At 41.3% G+C, this 22,861-nt stretch overlaps 1 protein-coding gene across 6 annotated transcripts in view; it reads left to right on the top strand.

Moving 5' to 3' along the window:
• TRPM3 (transient receptor potential cation channel subfamily M member 3) overlaps window positions 1-22,861 on the top strand; it is a 446,851-nt gene that overhangs the window by 385,708 nt on the left and 38,282 nt on the right. The window contains exons 11-19 of one of the 6 annotated variants that reach the window (XM_086629267.1): window positions 1,581-1,715; window positions 4,336-4,386; window positions 10,674-10,709; window positions 10,857-10,997; window positions 12,424-12,453; window positions 13,530-13,819; window positions 14,668-14,896; window positions 17,687-17,854; window positions 18,787-18,912. In XM_086629267.1, the coding sequence (XP_086485393.1) occupies window positions 1,581-1,715; window positions 4,336-4,386; window positions 10,674-10,709; window positions 10,857-10,997; window positions 12,424-12,453; window positions 13,530-13,819; window positions 14,668-14,896; window positions 17,687-17,854; window positions 18,787-18,912 (1,206 nt within the window). The remainder of the gene's footprint in view (window positions 1-1,580; window positions 1,716-4,335; window positions 4,387-10,673; window positions 10,710-10,856; window positions 10,998-12,423; window positions 12,454-13,529; window positions 13,820-14,667; window positions 14,897-17,686; window positions 17,855-18,786; window positions 18,913-22,861) is intronic. The other 5 variants (XM_086629266.1, XM_086629268.1, XM_086629270.1 and 2 more) reach the window with 5 other exon arrangements.

Here is a 22,861-nt window from a genome sequence, read left to right as displayed (position 1 = left end):
CGCCGTAGCACTGGGGGACCACACCTTTAAAGAAACGGGAAGCAATTGGTGCTATCAAGCAATGATTCTGTCAGCTGAGAAAAACAAGTATCTTGTTTGCAACTGTGTCACAATGTTAGGCTGTAAATTAAAGGAAAGGCATGACTTCTTTTTGCTCTTCAAGCAATATGCTTTTGTGTACAAATACTGAATTTGATGATGATCAGAAGTCAAAAATATGCTGCACAGACGTTGGAGGTCATCAGCTGGGCCACGAGAGCTGATCAGCAGTGTCACCACAGAACTGCTGGGGCTCCAGACTTGAGCTGGTATTAATTTCATGCCCAGTGCTGCTCTGCCTGCTTCACGTCTGCCCCATCCTGTGCTTCAGCTACTGGCTGAGGGGACAGGCTCCCTGGCCAACACCGTCCCCGGGGTGCAGAGCTTCGCTGCAGGAGTGGGAGGGCTGTACATAGAGGACTTACTGAACACTGTGTGGGGCAGAGGAGGAGGAGGAGTCGACTCCCTGCTTGTGCTGCATTTTTACAGTGGTGGAAGTCACCCAGAAAAAAAAAAAAAAAACAGAAGGGCTCTGTCTCTACCTGTATCTCCTTAAAGCCCACCATATCTTCGTTTGGAAGATTTAGTTGGATGGCAGTATTCATTATCGTGACTCTTGTTTTGTCACCATCACGAAAATTTCATATGCTACCGTTACATGAGCATTTACAACTCCCCATGGGAAAATTATAACAAACGATAAAGCTTCTATTTAAATATCTTGCTTTAAATGTAGTTTCTGGAGCTTGTTGCCCCTTAAAGTTGCTTTAAAAAATCCTTGCCTCTTCAGTTATAGAGTGAACATGACTATTTATCTCTTCTTCAATATTGCGCATAAGCATGCATCAAAATATAGGGGAGACTTTAATGGTACTAAATTGTCCTTATTCTTACCACTCCATCACCACATCATAGCAAAAATTTGCATAAATGCTGCAAGCTGCAACCATTTTGCAAGCTAAAAGCTGGAACTATGAGATAATTGCTCATCCTTCTCACTACCCCTAACCTGCAAGAGATGGAAAAGGAGAGGTTTTGCATAAGAAAATCTCTTGCATTTGGCCCTTCAAAGAAACCCTAATTGTGAAGCTATTTCTGCTTCCTGGGTGTCAAAGTTTCTCTGAGTTTCCACACCATGAACAGAGGAAAAAGCTAGTAAAGACAGAATTAAAGTGAGTGTGTGTGCGCACATAAAATATACCCAATGTAAACAAAACGTTGTTGGGAAAGCAAGAAATAAAGATAATAATGGGACAGTGAATAGTGTGAAGGTGTGGTCACCAGTTTCCTGGGTTCCAGTTCCTTGGTCCTGATCTGGATTTCCTAGAGTAGGTTAATCTTAACACTGACACTAGTTTTTGAAACGTTTCCCTGAATCGGAGAAAACAATATAAACTAAAACTGTGATTATCCCATTTTAAGCTTAGCAGAGCAACCCTCAGAATTTTGTCAAGATTCCCTGCTTGTGCCAGGGTGACCGGACCAGCCAGATACAGCCTGTGATGCCCAGGAACAGCCTGAATTAATGGCTTGCTTTGCAGGTGGGCTCCCTTGAGCAAGCAATGCTGGATGCGCTCGTGTTGGACAGAGTGGATTTTGTGAAATTACTCATAGAAAATGGAGTAAGCATGCATCGTTTTCTCACCATCTCCCGGCTAGAGGAATTGTACAATACGGTAGGGCCAATCTAAGGCAAATTTTCTATCTCTGTATTCATTGTTCTAGCTCCCACTCGTATTACAATGACATGATGATGCACAAGGCAGCCAAGACCTGCTGTGGAAATTTTCCATGTTAGAAGTCTACATTGTCTCTTAGCCTTGTCTCTCATATAATGGAAGACACTGTGCCTTGCCCACCTAATCTACTGTACGGATTTTGTAAAACATGGATTAAGCCCCACACAGTACCAGCTGATTTCTGGTCATTGTAATTCCAATATGATAGACCTGAGATTTAAGCAGATGGCACTGTCACAGTAACTGGCAAGTTAGGACCTATAGGATGGTGATACATGACTCCTGACAGTATAAGCCCTTCTGTTTTCAGAAAAATCGTGAAACTGTTAATCAAATTCAGCCACTAGAAAACAAATAGAAGCCAACTTCTTGGGACATGTTCTGAATTTGAAGGTGAAATCTGGTTATTTCAGGAGGTCTGTTACAGTGAAGGACTTCCCCGTGTCCTCACAGAATGTTCCAAAAATTATAGTTTTGACTTTTAAAAGCCTGTTTGCAAGTTTTCTATCTTGTCCTTAAAATGCACATAAAACTGCACAGGTTCAAATTGCTTCTGAGTTCTCAGCTGCAAAATACATTCCAGCATCACGTCATTATTGCCTACCAAGAGAAACCAGTTAGTTCAAATTGCCTAAGTGATATGGACAAAATTTTAAAGCATTGTCTAGTTCTTAGGATTGCTAGTTCTGTCCGTTGGAGAGAGGTTGTGTCGCAGTGCATAGCCCTTTTCAAAAAGTTTTTTTCTGCCAGTACTTTTAAAAGCCCTGCCATCCTAAGCTGTCACACCGGGCTGTTACCCAGAGACGTTTCACATTGATGGTGACCAGAAGTCAGTCTTTCAAAAATATCAAATATGAAAAAAATCCATTAAATTTCTGCAAAATATAGAGGAACAGGGATCCGTGCCACCCTTGAGACAGATCCCCATCTGATCTTTGGTCAGCTTAAACTTTGCCTATCAACTAGCATCTATGTATTAAGAACAGAAAGCCTATGAGCTTTCTTTCTACAGAGATATGCATTGTAGTTCTTGTACCAAAGCCAGTTTTTACAGGGAGTAAGTTTGAGGAAAGTCTTGAGTTCTGCAGTTAAAAGAAGGCCTTTTCGAACAAATCTATTGTGAGCTATAGAAATCACCATGAACTATTCATACAAGAGTTCCAAAAGACCCAGGCTGTCAAATGTCTAAACTACCAATTATGATATATGACCTAATGCATCCATAATAGCCTTAGCACCAAAAAAATGACAAGGCCAGTTAAAAATACCAAATTTCAACATGAGATCTGGAAAGTTACAGATCAGTGAATCTGACTTCTTCCATGGCAAATTCATAAAAATACAGTAAAGAATGGAATTAATAGACAAGGGGATTAATTTTATGTTAAGAAAGAGTTTACCTGGCTTCTGTAAGAAAATGCTAAGCCTTAAAAATCTGTTACCATCTCTTTAGTCTACATGCCAGAGAATAAGGATGTTGCACTTGGTCCACCTGATTTGCAAAACCTATTTGACAATATTTGAAAAACTCACAGGTTATTAAAGAAATGTAGCTGTTATGTCATAGAAGATAAGAGGCACTTGTGGTTTAAATACTACTTGAAGGGTAAAAAACAGAGTAGGAATCTGCTCTCACCACAAAGCGACATTATGACCAGGGTCATCGAAGACCCTGTCCTGAGACCACTGCTGTTCAGCCTGCTTAGAGATGATCTGAAAAATAGTAACTACGGAAGGGACAATGTTTGCAGGTGATTTAGCATCACTCAAGCAAATCTGAAGCAGCATATGAAGAATTACAGACATGTGTCAGCATGCTTAGTGATGGGGTTGTATAAAATTAAGTGTTGGCAAGTGCAGAAAAATGTATGCGTGGAAACCCTGACTCTGCACATATGCAGTGGTCACATCTATCATCAGTTGCAGTCAAGGAGACCTCCTACAAAAGTCTCTAAAAATATCAGCAACAGTCAAAAACACAACAGATAAGAAAGTACTTCTCCGCATAACATAGAACTGAAATCGTGAGAGTCTGCTGCAGAATATTTTTTGTCAGGTGGGCTCACAAGAAGACGGGACAAATTCACAGACCATGCATGCTGTTAGTGGCTTTCAGAATAGACAGCCTAGATGCAATGTTAGGCTCAGGGGCTCTCTGAGCTACCAGTGGTGGAAGTGGAGATCCTGAGTGCAGGAAGACTGACACTTCAACAGCTGGTTTTCCTTCCACTCTCTTGCAGAGACTGTGCATGTTGTGCTGGGCTCCTGCTTTGCTCCTAACCCAGGAGCCTAATCTGGTATATAGGACCTTGGTTTCCATCCAGTGTGGCAGTTCTTGTGTTTTTCTTACTGAAGGTTTTTGTACAAAAGAGAAGTTAGGTGAAATAATGCTCTTGTAATTGACTTTTTTTTATGATTGATAACACTGTACAATTGAAATGCTCTCCATTGCCTGACTTTTAAACTGCTAAGGTGAGAACACCATTTCAGCATTTACATCTTGCAGGTCTTTGGACAGCACAAAACTATTTTATTCTTCTTTATTTGTCCTTTGCAGAGACATGGACCATCTAACACTCTGTATCATCTAGTCAGGGACGTCAAAAAGGTAAGAGTCCAATAGACGGTAGGTTGGAGATAATGCTGTGATTGCTTTTTGTAGCTAGACACGATCTCTGTTTTGCATGAGCTTTCAGTCAGAGCCTTCTCCTTCCCCTGCCATTACAGAATGTCCTGTTTGTATGTACCAAAAATGAACTTTTTGCATACAAAGCATAATTAGCAAGTTATCTGGCTTGCTTTCTCTGTGGTTTTAGATGCTTGGGTAATAGTGCTTCTGCTAGCATTATTGTAGGCTTTTACATACTGTGTGGATTTATGCTGTTATCTGTATTTTTCCATACCTGCAACTATTGTCAAAGCTAATTTCCATGTTGTTATTTTACTTCCGAGCCTGTAAAATAACCCTTATCCTGTGCTGGATCCTAGTTCGTTGAAACAGTTCCTTGTTCTGTGTTGTGTGGTTTATCGTAGCCATCTTCCTCATCAGAGACACACAAAAAGAAGTAGTGCAACTTTTCCCAGCTCCCTATCAAGTTAATTTCAAGCATGTTGAATTATAAAGAGCCATTAGGAGGGCAGGACAGAAACACAGAAAGGTATAGTGACAGGAAGGAGATACCAAATACCTTTAGCAATGTGTTCAGGATTAAAAGTGTTACAGCAGCAGCAATGACTGAAAATCCCTTATCCTCTAAATATATGGATCAAGTAAGGAGATTGAGTCTGCAACTGACCTCATCAGCTTCAATATTCTCCCAAAGCATGTGCAGATTACAACCTTGCTCATTACATAAGTTTTACCTCAAGGGTAGCATAATTGAGAAAGGAGATTTCTGCATATGGGTCTAGATAGAAGATTGAAAAGGAATGCAGATTTTTTTGTAAAAGCACAGATTTTAGTGGTTTCTTCTGTCTCTGCCAGCTGAGCAGAACCGAAGTCAACTAGGGGAGGGGAGTGAAAATGCTCCAAACATCATCTTTCTGTTAAATAATGCTACAGGATAATCAGTAGTTATGTTTAGGGAGGTTCTGGTGGTTTTCTTTGGTTGGTGTGTTATATGGCATCATCATTGTTCAATTATATATAGTATGTTAAGTGACCGTTGCAATACATGAAATGCCTACAGAAGAAACTGAAACTGTTCTTATGCACAAATCCCCTTGAATGGAGCAGAGTAAAGCTAGAATGCATTTAGACTGGCTACTTCTCTAGAAGCCAAAGTTACCAGAATTTATTTTTTTTTACTAAAGATGTACTTATTAATGTGCCTAAAAGAGTTTCTAACAAACATCATCTGTCTTCTTACTTTAAAATATATTCCTTTTCAACCTGCTTCTCTCCCTCAGCACCACTTTTCCAAGTCCTCCTTGAATGTTGAGTGACTAAATAATACCAATATCTTTCTGTGAGTCCATAACAAAAGATGTATTTTTGAAGGAGCTCTTGGAAAAAACACAGCAAAGTAGGCAAAGGCAATCATTATTCATAGATATATATTGATAGACTTCGGCATTGAATAAACTTACACTATGCTTGATGACATTATTTGTTCCACGGTGATTGCTGTATGTTAGATGATGGTCATTTTTCCATAAATTCATCTTTCTTTCCTCTGTCCATATTTAAAGTCTAAAGTAACTCCCACTACATGAAGTCAATGTGTAGTCTTACTAGCATACAGCTAAAGGCTTTACAAACAAACAGCCTGGTGCAGCCCTCTGGCACCTTCATCAGAAAACTGCACCTCTGGTGCTGTATTTCTCGTTTTGTCAGTGATGAGGAACAACCGCAGTTCACTTGGAGAAAAGTGACAGCTCACCATAGCCCTGCTGTCTGAGCAGATCCTTTACCAGTCAACCAAGCTGTAAATCAGTCAGCAGATCTGACAATTTAAATGAAAACACCTCCTTGGAAATAACTTCTTAATGGACATCACCATTTGACAGTTAAGTGGCCCACTGTGCATGAAAACCAGACCATCCTGCTGACATTGGTTTTTTGAGTTTATACGTATTTTGATGCCAGATACCTAACGTCTATGATTTTTTAATTACAGTATCACAAAATATAAATGCAAAAAACATAGAATGTCACCTGGAGAAAACAACTTAAATCTGTGCTTTTTATGCATACATCTCAGTTTTAAAACCTGCACTATTTAAAAGGATGTATGCAATAAAAAGTTATTTACATCTGCATCGTTGTGAACTCTCAAATAGAAAATGCATGCTTACAAATCACAGAAGCGTTATTTATTTGACTGTTATATTACATAGCTGTATAAATCACTAAAAGGGTTTGTGGGTGGGTTTTTTGTTTGAAAGACCACCCTGCCTGCTTAATGAAGCAAACAATTTGAACAGAAGTCACATTACCACATCCTGTTTGTGGCAGTTTACAAACACACGTGTGCGTACGCGCGCGCGCACACACACAGACACAGACACACAACCGTGAAAGACAATCATTTATTTTCTCTTCGGATTTCCAAATATGGCTGTGAAGACTGTTAGCCTGGCCATCATTTTGTAAAGGCCTGGAGAAACAGTCTTAAAGAATTTACAGTAGTCAGATTGTGCTTAAACTCTGCATATATTAACGAGGCAAAGTACTTCTTGATGATGCTGCTTTAGAGACAGCTGTGGTCATCTCTTTTTTCGATCCTTTTAATTGCACCACTGCATATGGGGACAAATCTGCCTGCATCGTTTGCGTCATGGCCTTTCTGACATCTCCTGTCAAAGGTACAGAATTTAACATAGAGGGTTGACCTCCCTCCCTAGAGCATATGAACCCATGCACCACGACCAGGCAGGCAGCAGCAGTGGCCGTGCCTGTTCGTGGAGCTGGCCCTCTACAGGTTGTTTTTTAAAAAATCCTTCCCTGGCTCAACCAGCTAGCTAAGATCAATAGAAATTGACAGACGAATTTTTTCTTTAATCCAAAACTTGTATATAATCAATATATCTTAATCACATTCTGGGGTGATACAAGTTTTCAAAGTTTATTTTAGACTGCCACTGTATGTCCATTGCCACATTTCCAGAGAACTAAAGAGCAATATACAGAATTTTGAAAGTATTAATTTTTCTTCAGCATGCAAAATCAGAGGCTTGGTACCTGCTGAATATAAAATGCACTTGCAGTTTAAAAAAATCTACAATTTCTTAGCCACGGTTTAAAGTTGAAGCTTCTTCAGGAAAAGAATAATGCGTTAGCATTGAAGAGCTTGTCTCAACATTAGAAGGCTAGTTGATTATTAATTGAGATACTTACTATACCCAAAAATCAAACGTTCTTCTCTGTCACTCCTGACCACCTTGGCTGTACTTGAATAAGCCCATCTAAATTTTTGCTGTCCTTGAAGGGGTTCTGGCCCACTTGCACTGCTGTGCTTCATTTACAAGCAGACTCGCTGCTTCCAGGGTGTCCGCTGATACGGCAAAGGCTTTGGGATGTGTATAACTCCTCTCACAAGAATGGTCCAATTGGCTTTACTAGGGCTGCTTACTTTGGAAAAGTAATTGTACATTAGCATGGCATCATACATATGTGTATGTCTACAAGATGTGTGTTTCTGCAGTGAATTTGTGAATTTTCTTTAGTAAAGCATTTCAATATTATCCAGGAGATTTAGGTAGATCTTTTATTGAAGTTACATTATTGGAAATGTTTTATCTAAATTCCTTTATGAAATTTTAGATATCAGAAGAACTATATCAGGAAACTCGTGCTTTGTAACACATGCAGCACCCTGATGCCAGTGTGCTTTCTTCATTGCTCACGTATTTTTTGCCACTTAATAATCTCACAGCATTCACTTGTAGTGTTTTACATTAAGACAGCATGAGTCTGTTGAACTACAGTTCTGTCTTGGAGCTACAACTTCTACTTCTGCCAGTGCCTTCATCCTCGTTCTAGTAAAACCGTCATTGCCTTAAGCATTCTGGAGAGAGAATGTCATTGTGGGGAGGAGAGGAACCAAGAAAAAAAAAAACTTAGCAGGATTTAATTTTTAGATTTACATTGTTTTTCTTTAAATAATTCAGAATAGATTGACTGGGTTCAAGAAAACTAAGCTAATATGCGTTCCTGCAAACCTAGTGATTCCCCCACCCATCAGATTAGCCAGAGTGCAAAGGGATATGCTAAGGGACATTGCTGAAAGGTAGTTGGCAGCTCACCTTTAGCCACTCAAATTGCTTCATCTTCTGTCCTTTTGAATCCCAGCCAGTTGCTAGGCGTGGTACACCACAGCACCACCTCCCTCACTCCTTCCTCAACCTCCTAGCTTGCTGTTTGTATTGTAGAGAGCAGAGAGGGGAATAAACATTGCTCTTCCTGGCTGAAGCAGATGAAGAAGGAGGATCTTTGCATCCATGTCATGTCTTCTGCAGAACCAGCTGCCATCTGCTTTCCATTAATGTTTCTCTGCTCTGAATCTAATAAGCACATCTGCAGAGAAGCCAGGCAGATATCTGCAGACATGCAGATCATTTCCAGCAAGACATGGCAGTCCTAAAATTGCTCCGTGTGAATTACTAACCTTCTTTTGATGACCACATAAAAAGAGCTACAGGCTAACTGTGATCTGTGCTATATATCATTACAGAAAAATGTGATTTTATTACAGTGCATTGAAGAAGTTTGAAGCTAACAATTACAATTTCCTGGCTCTTCTGCAATGTTGTCTATACAAGTCAATTTTTCACTAGAGTAATTATCTCTGTTTCTAAGGCTACCGCTTACAGTTCACAGAAGGATAATTTACCTCTCTTTCCACCTTTAATTCGGAATCACATCTCTTGCATAGTGACATACAGGACAGAGAGGGTTCTTAATGAGATGTCTAGATTTGGGTGACCTATCCAAAATTTGCTGAATCATGCCTTCTTTTCTGATAGAGAACTGCTCACTGAGCCATAAACTGACATCTGAACAATTCGGAGGCAGTGATTTAGAGAAGGAGGCAAACTTTCATTTGTGGGCATTCCCTTCCCATTAGTCTTTTCCTCCTGTAAAGGGCTCAGAGTTTTCCTTGTCAAGTTTCCAAGGGGGAACAGAAAAGCTGATGTGCCCACGCTGGGGTCTTGTTCTTCTGTCACCAGAGACCCCCAAGAGCACTTCACCAGCACATCCAAGAGACCAGCCCACCCCGAAATTGTCCTGGCCTGCTGGGTGTCGCATCAGACTTACTGCTACTGGAGAACAAAAGTGCCCCGTTAAGTCAAAGGCAGTCTCAGATTCATGTGCAGTAAGAGGCAATCTGTTATGGAGATCTTTCTTCATAGCTTTGCAAACCACAAGTATTGGAGAACTCATAACTTTAGTGTTGCTGTTTTCAGACTTGACAGTGAAGAGAAGGAGGATATGTGCAAGGGAGTTCACAAAGTGAGGGCAGTAAAACATGGGCATATTTATCATTCTTTCTGCCTTCAAAATAAAAGGTGCATGCTGAAGACATATATACGTATTATATTTAGCAGAGGATAAGAAGGAAAAAGATATGCAAGAGTCAGTATGTAGACTCCAGGATCCTGTTGATGACCCTTGACACAAGCAGAGTTCACCTCTTGGGAGACAATTTCCCTGGCACTGCTGGAAATTAGGTAGCAAGAAAATGACTGTGCTTAGAGGGGCTTTCAGTAAAATACGTCGCGAGTTCAAGGAAAGACCATCTAGGAAAATTGCTAGGCCTATTGTTTTCTTCTTGAAAAAACTACCAAAGAATTAGCCACTGATATTTTGTTTATTATAACTTTCATACTTTCTTTCATACATACAGATGCTTTCCTCATACTTGGTGTGGAATTTAAGCAAAGACATGCATTTATTTGTACACAACCCTAAGAACAAATGCTAACAGATTCCCCTTGCCTCTAGAAAATAGCAATAATAATAATAACTCATGCACTGTGTAATTCCTCTAGAGCAGATGACACAGCCTTTTCCTCCCTGCCCTTCCTTGGAACATGGGAAGAAAACACTGCAGGATGGGAAGATCACATGCAGGAGCTGGTTCCGTGTGAATAAATGATATCACATGATGTCCCTTCACTGTGCCTTAGCAGTGCAGATGAGGCAGTCCGAAGAGATGCCAGCAGGACAAGAGTTGTGGGGGACAAATGGTGCAGAAAAGGTGCCATCTTGCAGGACTAGAGTCCAGCAACTGTGCCTGACCTTTCAAGTGTGCTGATCCTCGTGCTTTTTGTTCTGCAGTCGTGTTCCTTGTTTCCCCAGCTGAAGAATATGAGTACTGTGTACTGACGTTATCTTCTGTTACTTCCAACAAGTTCTTCACCTTCTTATTTAACTTATGTCTTCTTTCCAAGCGAGAATATCCAGGTTTCGGTTGGATCTATTTTAAGGTGAATTAATTAACCAGCATAATAATACATTCCTGTTTTTAACTATTATTTAATTTGCTTTATTCTAACATATATATATATTATATTTAACAATGCCAGTAATACAAATTTCATCCTCACCCACCATCCTTCTTATTTTCATTGCAGGGAAACTTACCTCCTGATTATCGGATAAGTCTGATTGACATTGGTTTGGTGATAGAGTACCTGATGGGAGGCGCATACCGCTGCAATTACACCCGAAAGCGGTTCAGAACACTGTACCACAATTTATTTGGGCCCAAGAGGGTAAGGAGCAAGTTATTTGCCATCTGTGTGACTGCACCCACTGGCAGAGATTACCATAGCTTTTTAGATGGTTCCAGGCTGGGGGGTACACATGGACACACTGTTCACTCTGTAGATTCATTTCCATCAGGTACATAGCAGCTATTTTACCACAATGCGCTGCAGTGCCAGCCACTGACACAAGCTACATTTTTTATTAATTTAGCGAAAAAATTATTGGGTTCTGCTGCGCTGTTGAGACCAGGACATAAAACAGTCTCCTCTGGGTCTAAAAACTGTTGATTATGAGTATCCACAGCTTTTGAAAGACAAGTCTTTTGACCTGTACTGATAATTCCATAGGGCACCTGAGTTAGACTTGAAAATACTTGTGTTTTGACAGACGTATATCCTATCCTATGGCTCATCTTCTTAATTGTGGCTAGAAGGTATCTGGGCAATGAAATCCGTAACTCAAAAGTGGCTTTATTGGCTCTATGTGGCTTCAGCAGAGTCAGTGGGCTCATGGACAAAACCTCCCTTCAGTATTTTTGTGAGTTTCCTGTTTGATAGATCACAATACTGTGAATCCAAAGTGAGTTTACCTTTCTAAACCATAAAAGATATTTATTGTCGTCTATAATGTCACCGACCCAATCCGGTGTAAAGAAAAATCTTCTAAACTGCTCCCAGTAAGATCTGTAGTTCTTTCTTTGCCTATTTTTACCTCACATTTTCATTTCCTATCTCAGTTCAGGTTTTAGCAGGGCATACCATTGAATATTGTTCTAAGTAGCTATAAAGAGCAACAGCTGTGCGAAACAGTTACAGCCAAACACCTCAAATGAGTTTGGTTTTTTCCCTACACTTTCATTCTTCACTTTTGAGAGGAGAGGTAGTAATTGTGGCTGCTGGGAGAGACTTCCTTCTGTTAGTCACTCCATCAAGAAAAACATCTGAGTAGCAATTTCACAGATACAGAACCGACATGCAGAGCAGCTCCACAGCAGTCAATAAAAGTGTGCCTGGGGAATAGCGAAAATACTGATGTACTCCAGAAAAATCCATTCACGCCTTAGCAGTTATTCCTATCTCTTTTCCAATAGAACAGCTCCAAACCAGCTGTAATTTGTACCTGAATCCAAATGTATGTCTTCTTTTGTGTGTTTTGGTGAAGCAGGGTCAAACTCAGGGTGGAATTAAGTATATATATATATATATGTGTAATTATTTTATTGATGTATATATATGTGTATTATATTACATTACATTGTGTTACATGTATATTGTCTATATTATATTAGATATTGTCTACTATATACTCTATATTATTAAAGTTATACATCACATATTACACTCTTACGCATGTATGTGTATATACATATATAGTTGTAAATTTTCATCATCCTGCTGGGAGAAATAACATTTTTCTAACTTTTTTATGCAGCCAAAAGCCCTGAAACTGTTGGGAATGGAGGTAGGTGAACTGTCATAAATCTTATTTCTTTTCCTTCTTTGACAAAGATATGTGATATCAAGATAATGTTTACATTCACTGTAATGAAAGCACCAATAGTTGTTTTCAAGTTTCACACGAGAAATGTGCCACACATGGTATTTTTCATCCAGTTAACTTGTCTACACAAGGGCCAGATTAAGAAACATTTCCTAATAAATCTACAGTGGATAGACAAGAGAAAAGGCGGCCCTGGCCCCTCTATGCACCATTTTTCTTTTCATGAAGATTAAATAAAATCTTTCAGTCTCTCAGAAAAAGCAAAATTTCAGTGGGATAACGATATAACTTTAAAACATACTCAGAGAAATGAAGTAGTTGCAGGGAATGATGTGGTAATCTTTACATGGGCCAAATTTCTATCAGTTTTGTTGACACTTTCAGCTACCTCAGTGCTTCAAGTATTTTCTTGTTTATTTTATACAACAACTTTCATTTTGCTGTCCACAGTAATGGGCTAAAATGGGAAAGAAACTAAAAGCAGTAGAAACAACAAAGAGCTGGAGAAAGAAGGGATAAACATGACATACAAAGGCAGAATGGGAGGGAAAAAAAGAGATTCCTGCTCCTGTGAGGTGATAAAGGGAGAGAACGCAAGAATAAGCAGGGAGAGAGTCTTCAGCAGACCAAAACATCCCCTGGATATGTACTTTCTGGAGGTAGAACCAGGTGGATGCATTAAAATAGATGTTATATTTGGAGTGAACTCTTAGCCTTATTTTACTAGTGGCTTTTCTGAAGTGATTCTGGATATTATGTGATTGTGCTCTGTGTTCTAAGGGAGAAAAACAGTTCAGAGTGACAGTCCAAAGCTCTTTTTTTCCTGTGTTTAGGTATGGCATTATTGACTTCTTAATTACAGTACATTGACCAATACTTTTTTCATTGTTTTCCTATGCTAAATATTTTGTCCAAAAAAGCTGAAGGGGCTGGTCTGCAGGGAATGTGTTTGACATCTCAGGTACTGACTCCAATGCATTGTATGAATTGATTCAGTTCCTTCACTGGTGGAAAAAAGTTCTCTACAATTTTCACAGGATGATGTCCCTTTGCGGCGAGGGAGGAAAACAACAAAAAAAAGAGAAGAAGAAGTTGATATTGATTTGGATGACCCTGAAATCAATCATTTCCCCTTCCCGTTTCATGAGCTGATGGTGTGGGCTGTGCTGATGAAGCGTCAGAAAATGGCCCTCTTCTTTTGGCAGCATGGGGAAGAGGCTATGGCTAAAGCACTGGTGGCCTGTAAACTCTGCAAAGCCATGGCCCATGAAGCATCAGAAAACGACATGGTGGATGACATATCCCAAGAGCTGAACCATAATTCCAGGTGAATTTTCTTTCATGTACACTTTCCTGGGTAAAAAAAAAAAAAAAAAGGAAGGAGAGAGGCTGCTGAACCTGCCTGAAATTTGTTTATCTGTACCTTACTTTCATTTCTGACTTATAGGCAAAATGCAGTCCTTTTAGAGAAAGTCTAAATGGCTTTTAAACCACCTGTCTGCCAGAGAAGCAGAGTTGCTAGCAGTATAGCTTCTGAAATGAGGTGGTGTCAAGAAGGCAATGAAATATCTATATTGTCTACATGTTCTCCCTGAGGCCTCAAGAGCCAGGCTGCAACCTTTCTCTGTCCTTTTTCAAGACTCCCTGTTCATCTCAAACAGAACAATTGTCAAAATCCTTATGAACGTAATATTCAGGCAGAAATGTTAATTCACCAAGAGCTCATGCTTAGGTGAGCAAGTCAAGATACTAGATTCCATAATGATCTTGCCTGATGTCAAAAGTCTGAGACGTAGAATTTAAAAAAGGGTATTGGACACTCCTTTTTCCAGGAGACTTGACCCCAAAGCCATGGGCAAACAGCACAGAAGGAATCCTCTAAGCTGCAGATACCAGAGGATTTCAGCTAGAAAATGTCAGGGAGGTGGGCAGGGAGGCAGGAGCAGACAGCTGGTAGGTGTGGGTGCTCATCACTTCTAAGTCAGGGCACTTATTTATATGCCTAACATTAGCCACTCACATTTGAAAATGTGGGTTCCCATATGTACAGTCAACATCACGATTTGCATGATGGAAGGTGATGTCTCCCTTGCAGAGGCTGTGGGTTGCAGAGGGGTGTTTTCTGCAGCAGGCTGCTTAGGCTGGTGGGAATGAAGGCGTGTCCTTCTGTTGCAGGGACTTTGGCCAGTTGGCGGTGGAGCTGTTGGACCAGTCGTACAAGCAGGACGAGCAACTGGCAATGAAACTGCTGACCTACGAGCTGAAGAACTGGAGCAACGCCACGTGCCTGCAGCTGGCAGTGGCAGCCAAGCACAGGGACTTCATCGCTCACACTTGCAGCCAGATGCTGCTCACAGACATGTGGATGGGTCGTCTCCGGATGCGCAAAAATTCTGGCCTAAAGGTCAGCACTATTTTAAAATAAAATTAACACTCAGAGGAGTTCTAATACATGGTGACGGGGCTCACAACACATCAGTAATAACTGGCTCGATTAACCATATTTGAAGTGCTTGTCTGTAGTGACATTAGGCAGGGTATATTCTTCCTGTGTTCAGCTTTTCAGCAGGGAGCTTATCACAAACCCAAGTTCAAAGCATGTTACTGAGCTTTTTCATCATCTTTCTCGAATTCTCCTCCGGCATCAGTGAGAGTTATCAGAATAAGAACTGAACCAGGAGGTTAGTATGTCACCCTGCCTGGATACCTGAGGAGTTAGCCAAGGATTTTGAAGATTAATGGAGAAAAAGGATGTGTAAGTGAATTAACCGCTCGTGAAAGGTGCTGATCCGACAACCTTCCCTAGAACAGGCCAAAGCAAGCTGTACAAATTTTCTTGCAATCCCCTGCCAATCTTCCTGATGACTGACCTGAAGGAACTACCTTAGAGGATCTGGAGGATAATTCAATTTTCAAAGCTGTTTAAGCTTTACTTCCACAGTTAGCAAAACTGCTCACAGAGCAAGGTGAAATCTGGGAGGTGAATGTGTCCATGGGCTGGCATCTTTCACCTTCACCAAAGTACTTACCAGTCAGTACATAACCAGGAATTGCCTCTTCCTCCCAGCTGACTGGGAAACATTTTCAGGAAGGGCTTCTCTCTCCTGCATTAATCGTGTGTGTGAAAAGCAATGATGCGTAGCTGCTTTGCTGTGTGAAAAGATGTTTGGTAATGGCAAGAATGCTTATGAGTCTGTGCATCATGATCATGCTGGGTCTAACCCAGTGACAGCAATGAATGAGAATAAGTGGCTGACAGCATTCTCATCGTCCTCCTGCAGGACCTGTGCGTAAATATTGTTCTCCTTACAGACAGAAAGCATTCTTGTCACATTTGGAGATGTGTTTACTACCTGTTTTTCTGACTCGACTCACAGACCCATTGCCCTTCAGAGGGACTTCTGCCTTGTTCACTGCTTGGCTTTGCAGATATTCAGCCTGGGTAGACAGGGATCAGTGCAGCAATTCATTTCCCACTGCATGCTTTCTTCTGTGCAGCATGCTCTCTTAAGTCATAAAATGGACCTTTCTTTCACAGTGAATAACCGAAGGTAACAGACTCTGTTTCCTTTCAGCTTCTTGTAACACCAGGGTTTCACAAGGATTCTTTACTCAGTTTCTAATCTGTGTTTTATTTCACTGAAGCTCATTAGCAGGTTCTGTTTAAAGCTAAAGCAGGCTACAAGCTACATGAGCAAGAGGCAGCATGGCAAAGAAATAAATTTGCAAGCATGAGTCATGGATTACTTCCCCTGAACAATTTTCTCCCGTCAAAACTGGCAAATGGCAAGAAGGCTGAATGTAATTCTTTAGAGTCTAACCAGGGATGCGTAGCACCAATGAGAGGGGGAGAGGCAACTATTAATGCTGCCTGTTCTTAAAAATAGCTTCTCTGGGAAGCCAGGTCTGCCCGTAACTCCCTCTCCCTGGACATATCCTTTTGCAACAAGCTGAGTGCAGGAGCAGTGCAGGCAGCCTGGTGCTCAGCTCTTCCGAGGCTGGGAATAGCATTCATATACGCTCACTGCTCGTAATTGCAGTACTTTGGATGGTTTCAACAATACACATGCTGTCTGCCGATATGATAAGCGCAAGCAGTCACCTTCCCTGACCTGCCAACAAGCTAACTATATGGTTTCACTGTCATTTAGGGAGTGATTTATAACGAAATCATTTTCCGTGAGATTACAGCAAAAACAGGAAAAGCTATTGTGCTTATGAATACAGACAGGCCACGTTTTTTGTTACTTTTGATATCACTCTGAGAGCGGTGAAGCACTGGAAAAGATTGCCCAGAGAAGCTGTGGGTGCCTCATCCCTGGGAGTGTTCAAGGCCAGGTTGAATGAGGCTTTGAGCAACCTGATCCAGTGGAAGGTGTCCCTGCCCATGCCGGGGGGTTGGAACTAGATGATCTTTAAGGTCCCTTCCAACCCAAACAATTCTATGATTCTATGATATCTCTTCAGTTGTACTGCTGATTTAACCCCAAGCATTGTTCATTGCGTGTATCGCACGAGGTAATTTTAATGGTTTGTGCACTGCCACATCATAAAAGAGGGAATGCAGAAAAGGAGGAGCTAGCACTAACATGAGCATTACACGGCTGCCAGGTTACTGAAGCAAAATCTGAGGAGACTCCATAGCTAAGCACATCAGCATTTGCTATTGCTGACTTTGCCTTATCTCCTCGGATCCACACTTGCTTATGCCTTGACTACCTCTGTGCATTAAGTATGGAAAGAGAGCTTGAGACCTATTAACCCTCCCTGTAGAAATTTATACTGCTTGTCTGTCATTTACACTGATACTGTCTGTTATGTATAATGCAGAAATCTGAAGGTCCAAGGTCTGAACACCCCCATGGTCCCACCTGCTGTTGACCTGATGTCATATTTTGTAAATGTATTCTGGTATGTAACAATACACGTCTGATGAGCAAGCAGATAAAATATTCAAGAGAGGCAATTAGCCATAGCACTCACAGCAATGCTAATAGAAGTTACGTGCTTTGTTTCGGAGCTCTGAAAACATCACCCCAAGTGACAAATACTCTATTGCTGTAGAAACTCTCATGCACGCATATCTTTCTTTTCCTAAATATCCTGAGGGAGTTGTTCCATTTGATACTAAGTAACCATCATGATTGTAATCTGTTTACTGTGATGATTATTGTTATCATTATTATTGCTTTAGGTAATTCTAGGAATTCTACTTCCTCCTTCAATCCTCAGCTTGGAGTTCAAGAACAAAGATGATATGCCTTACATGTCCCAGGCCAACGAGGTCCATCTTCAAGAGAAGGAGCCAGAGGAGCCAGAGAAGCCAGCAAAAGAAAAAGAGGAGGAGGACATGGAACTCACTGTAAGTGCCGACAATACATGGCCAGCCTCAGCGCTGTCATTTTGCTGTTCCCACCTCTGTGGGCATTGCAGACTGTCTGATGGCTAAATTTAGCAGATGATAGGATGCCACTCTTAACACTCCCCTCTCTTTGGTGGGACTCAAACCAGACAAGTTGACATCATTGTGTTTCAATCTTGCAGTAGTGCATGGTGATGCTGAAGCGTCACATTGTGATGTAATATCCTCATATCTTGATTCAATTTGTTGTCTGAAATAAATTAATGAGATTTCAGAATTGAAAGCACTCAGCCATTATAGATGAGTGGGCCTCTCTGGTAGAAAAGATACTAGCTAAGTTTTCCTTTGGATGGAAATGCCCAAAGATTCATGGAAGCTGAAGGGTTTTTTTTTCTTTTGGTTAAGTTCATCAGAGGGCAAGTAAGCGTGCAAACAAGCAAGAAAAATAATGAAAATGTTTTTCAAAATTCTTTATGAATTTGTGGTCATTGCCTCTCAGACATATACACATGCAGTTTTTAATCCGCTGAAGACATTAGCAAGCAGATAGACATCTCAGCCCTTACTAAGAGCTTCTACAGCTCAGCAGAATTATGTAAGGAAGGACTTGTCTGTGTTAGTAACATAGCCTTAGAGGAATCATTTGCACCACAGAGAGAATCAGATAAAGCTCTAAAATTATACAAGTCACCTAATTCCAGCCTCTTGTTCTCAGACTTGTTTGACACTTTTCAATTTGGGCAATTATCATATAAGCTATCAGACCTGCCTTAGCTTATTTTGATGTGCTTTGGTTGGGGTTTGATTTTGGTGTCTTTGAAAGGCTGAAAACTCAACCTCAGTTGGTCAAGGTCAGGATAAAAGCATAGAAGTAAAAGGGATTTTCCTGGTTAACTAAAAAAAAAAAAAAAAACCCAGACTGTTTCCCACAGGCAAACAGCAGGAGCTGCCCGCAGGACCCCGTCTGCAGGCAGGCAGAAGGACCTGCCTACAGGACTCAATATGCAGGCAAGCCGAAGGAGCAGCCCACAAGACCCACCTACAGGACCCGTTTGCAGGCAAGAACCTGGCCGTTGGGAAGGACCAGAAGCCAGAATAGCAGCAATGGGCCAGTCTCTGCTCATTAGCTATTAGTAGCAATTTACTATCCCTGGCTTCTGTTTCACTTACGAAGTGCCTATTCAAATCAAATAAGCACTTTGCAAGCTGCCTTTTTCTTGGCAACGGGGAGAAATTTGGGGAGGAAGTAATTTCCATCTCTCTGCAGTTATCCCAGCTCCTGGTTTCTTGTCTACAATACTGTGTTTCCTTTTTACCTTCTGACTCCTGCTACAAGAAAGTATGTGTGAACTGGATCTGCTTTTCCAGAAGAGTCTTAGATGTTCCCTCCCTCTCCCTTCCATGTGCTGGTAGTCCTATTGCTCTTTCCTGTCATTGACTCTGCCCTTAACTCCTTCAAATTCAATGCATCATTCTAGTGAAGTTTCAGACACTGATAGCCTTTTCTATAAAATAAGAACTGTTTCTGTGGAGTCCAGCAAGTTTAGAAACAATATCTTTGGTACACTGCTGCCGACTTAATATTTCTGCATATAACCTGTACTGTGCTTTAGGACTTCTAACACAGCTTCTTCACGCATATGCCCTTCAGTGGTGGGGTGAATCCTATGACTGGAGTGTCAGAATGGAAGGATACAGCTCTTTAGGAAGGACAGGCAGGGGAGACGAGGAGGTGTCGCCCTTTGTCAAGGACCAGCCGGAGTGCATGGAGCTCCACCTGGGGATGGATGAGGAGCCGAGTGAGAGCTTATGGGTCAGAGTTAAAGGGTGGGCAGGGACAGGTGACAGTGTAGTAGGGGACTGCTACAGGAAGATCGAGTGGATGAGGCCCTCTACAGACAGATAGGAGCAGCCTCACGTTCACGAGCCCTGATCCTCATGGGGGACTTCAGCCACCCCAATACCTGCTGGAGGAACAACACAGCAGGGCAGAAGCAATCCAGGAGGTAAGATGATAACTTACTTCTCCAAGTGGTAGAGGAACCAACGAGGAGAGGTGCTTTGCTGGATCTTGTTCTCACCAACAGGGAGGGACTGGTGGCGAACATGATGCTCAAGGGCAGATTTGGCTGCAGTGATCATGAAATAGTTGAGTTCAAGATTCTTAGGGAAACAAGGAGGGTGCACAGCAAGCTCGCTACCCTGGATTTCAGGAGACCAGACTTCGGCCTCTTCAGGGATCTGCTCAGTAGAGTACAATGGGATGAAGCCCTGGAGGGAAGAGGGGCCCAAGAAAGCTGGATAATATTCAAGGATCACCTCCTCCAAGCTCAGGAGTGGTGCATCCCAACAAAGAGGAAGTCAGGGAGGAACACCAGGAGGCCTGCATGGATAAACAAGGAGCTTCTGGACCAACTCAAACACAAAAGGGTAGTCTACAAAGGGTGGAAGCAAGGACAGATATCCTGGGCTGCATCCAAAAAAGTGTGGCCAGCAGGTCGAGGGAGGTGATTCTGCCCCTCTACTCTGCTGTCTTGAGACTCTACCTGGAATACTGCATTCAGCTCTGGGGACTCCAGCATAAGAACAACATGGAACTGTTGGAACAAGTCCAGAGGAGGGCCACAAAGATAATCTGAGGGCTCAAGCACCTCTCCTATGAAGACAACCTGAGAGAGTCAGGGTTGCTCAGCCTGGAGAAGAGGAGGCTCCGGGGTAATCTTATAGCAGCCTTCCAGTACCTGAAGGGGGCCTACAGGAAAGCTGGAGAGGGACTTTTTATAAGGGTATATGGTGATAAGACAAGGGGCAATGGCTTTAAACTGAAAGAGGGGAGATTTAGATTAGATATAAGGAAGAAATTTTTCACTCAGAGGGTGGTGAGGCACTGGAACAGGTTGCCCAGAGAAGTTGTGGATGGCCCATCCCCGGAAGTGTTCAAGGCCAAGTTGGATGAGGCTTTGAGCAACCTGATCTAGCGGAGGGTGTCCCTGCCCATGGCAGGGGGTTGGAACTAGATGACCTTTGAGATCCCTTCCAACCCTAACCATTCTATGATTCTATGATATATTTCTGTGGTTAGATGCCATAGCTGGTTATATTTAGTCACCTTCAGACACCATGTCAGGGAGAGTGTTCCTACCTGACATGTTTTAAATATAAGAAAATATTTCAGATGATTGACATTCTGGCCTTAGTTAAATGGTCTAGCATAAGTTAGATCTAGTCTCTTCTCCACTGATGAGAGGATGCTTGCAAGACTGTTTGGTAACTGAAGTTTCCTTTAGCCACACTTATATTAAGGATGCTTTATTCATAGTTCATCAAAATTAATAATTGATTGTGATGTGACAAATTTTTAATCAATTGGTGAACTCTGGCTCAATAAATCAGTCGCTCACCCTAACCATAGCTTGTGACTATTGTATTCCGAACGACCTGCATATTTTTCTGCACATTTTTTTCTTTCAGGACAAACAAATAGATTCTTTATTATTATTATTATTAATTCCATTTTCTTTTATTCGTTTACCTAATTGGCACATGATTGTTTAAAATATTTTCAAAATTTTTCCGTGGTCGGGTTTCTGAGCTTTGTTCAGCTTAAAGTTTAAACAAACAACATTGATGAACTAAAAATTATTTTGGTCACCTCAGAAGCTTATTTCTGGCAAATAATGTATCATCCAAACAACCTGCCTAACTCTATTTCTAATCATTCCCAATGAATACTTTTCAAATCTTTTTCTTTCTATAATATTACACTCACATGCATTTTTATAAAAGTACTGCTAAGATAAAGAGATCACATCTAGTCAAGCTCTGTTCATTGATTTCTTACGAAGTCTTGTGTGTCCTGCACTGCTAAGCCCAGGTGACTAATGACAGGCTGAAAGGGTCAGTTTCTTCCTCTGGACTGCACTTGTGCAGAGTGGATGAGGTGCAGGGCCACAGTGATTTGTGTGCTTTTTTACACCTTACTTGCACAGAATAATGTAATCACACAGACAACAGCAACGGTGAAGTAAGTCTCCGCATGGGTGCATCTGTATGTGAGTAAGTATTTGTTTTATGCTTCTCTTAAAGGATCTGGTGGGTAGCTGAACATTTGGATATACTATAAAGATGTTGTGTTTATTCACTGTAAACTGCTTGTTACTCACATCTGTTTTTAACTTTATAACAGATATATGAGAGTGCTGAGCACACATTTCTTTAACACCTAGATGCTAGGCAACAGGCTTTCCTTACAGCAGCTACTCACAAAAATGTGCTTGAATTGAATACTGCTCTCATCACTGCTCCCTCAGCACCAAGGAGTTTATCACAATTTATGCATGGAGCTGCCAGTCATTGATCCTCAATATTAGAGATGGAGGAGTACAAGGGCACTAAAGTCTAAAGGCCAGAGACATTTTGTATTTGTACAATGTCCTGACCAAGGCCTTAATTAGGTGCTGATTTTTAGGTCAGATAGAAACCCCAGCAGTCTACCCTCCTTCCGAAAAAACACTGCTTCTGGAAGCCGTACTAGGAGTACCCTTACCCCTATTCAGTGCCTTATTGTTTGGGTATTAAAGTTCCCCAGTAAATGGTCTTATCTCAGAACACAGAATAACTCATCTAAGTCCTTTAGAAGATATTTCAGTTGTTGTTTTGCTCATTTTGTTCTAATTTTCCATATCAAACAGGAAGTCTGGACTTCCATGAGCATCACTTAGAGCCTGAGTGAGGAGACTTTTCATCAGCAATAAAGCTAGTTGTGTTTGCCTCTGGGCTCATATTATCTCATCTGCAGTATGTATGCTTAGCCTTTTCTTCACAGCAAGAACTAACTGAATATTATATCACTAAAAATACAGTTCTTAAGATAGGAAATGTTGAAGACTAGTGTCCTCGTGACCATGGCCAACCTTACCCACCCAACTGGGGGATGGTGCTCACAGCATCTCACATGTCAGAAGCAAAGCACCCCTTCAGCTCGTCTGGAAAATGGCAGTGGGGAAC

The sequence above is a fragment of the Tauraco erythrolophus genome, chromosome Z, assembly GCF_009769465.1.
Source record: "Tauraco erythrolophus isolate bTauEry1 chromosome Z, bTauEry1.pri, whole genome shotgun sequence".
In the NCBI taxonomy this organism is placed as follows: Eukaryota; Metazoa; Chordata; class Aves; order Musophagiformes; family Musophagidae; genus Tauraco; species Tauraco erythrolophus.
Note: the sequence above shows the minus strand (reverse complement) of the source record. Positions and strands in the feature narration are given on the sequence as shown.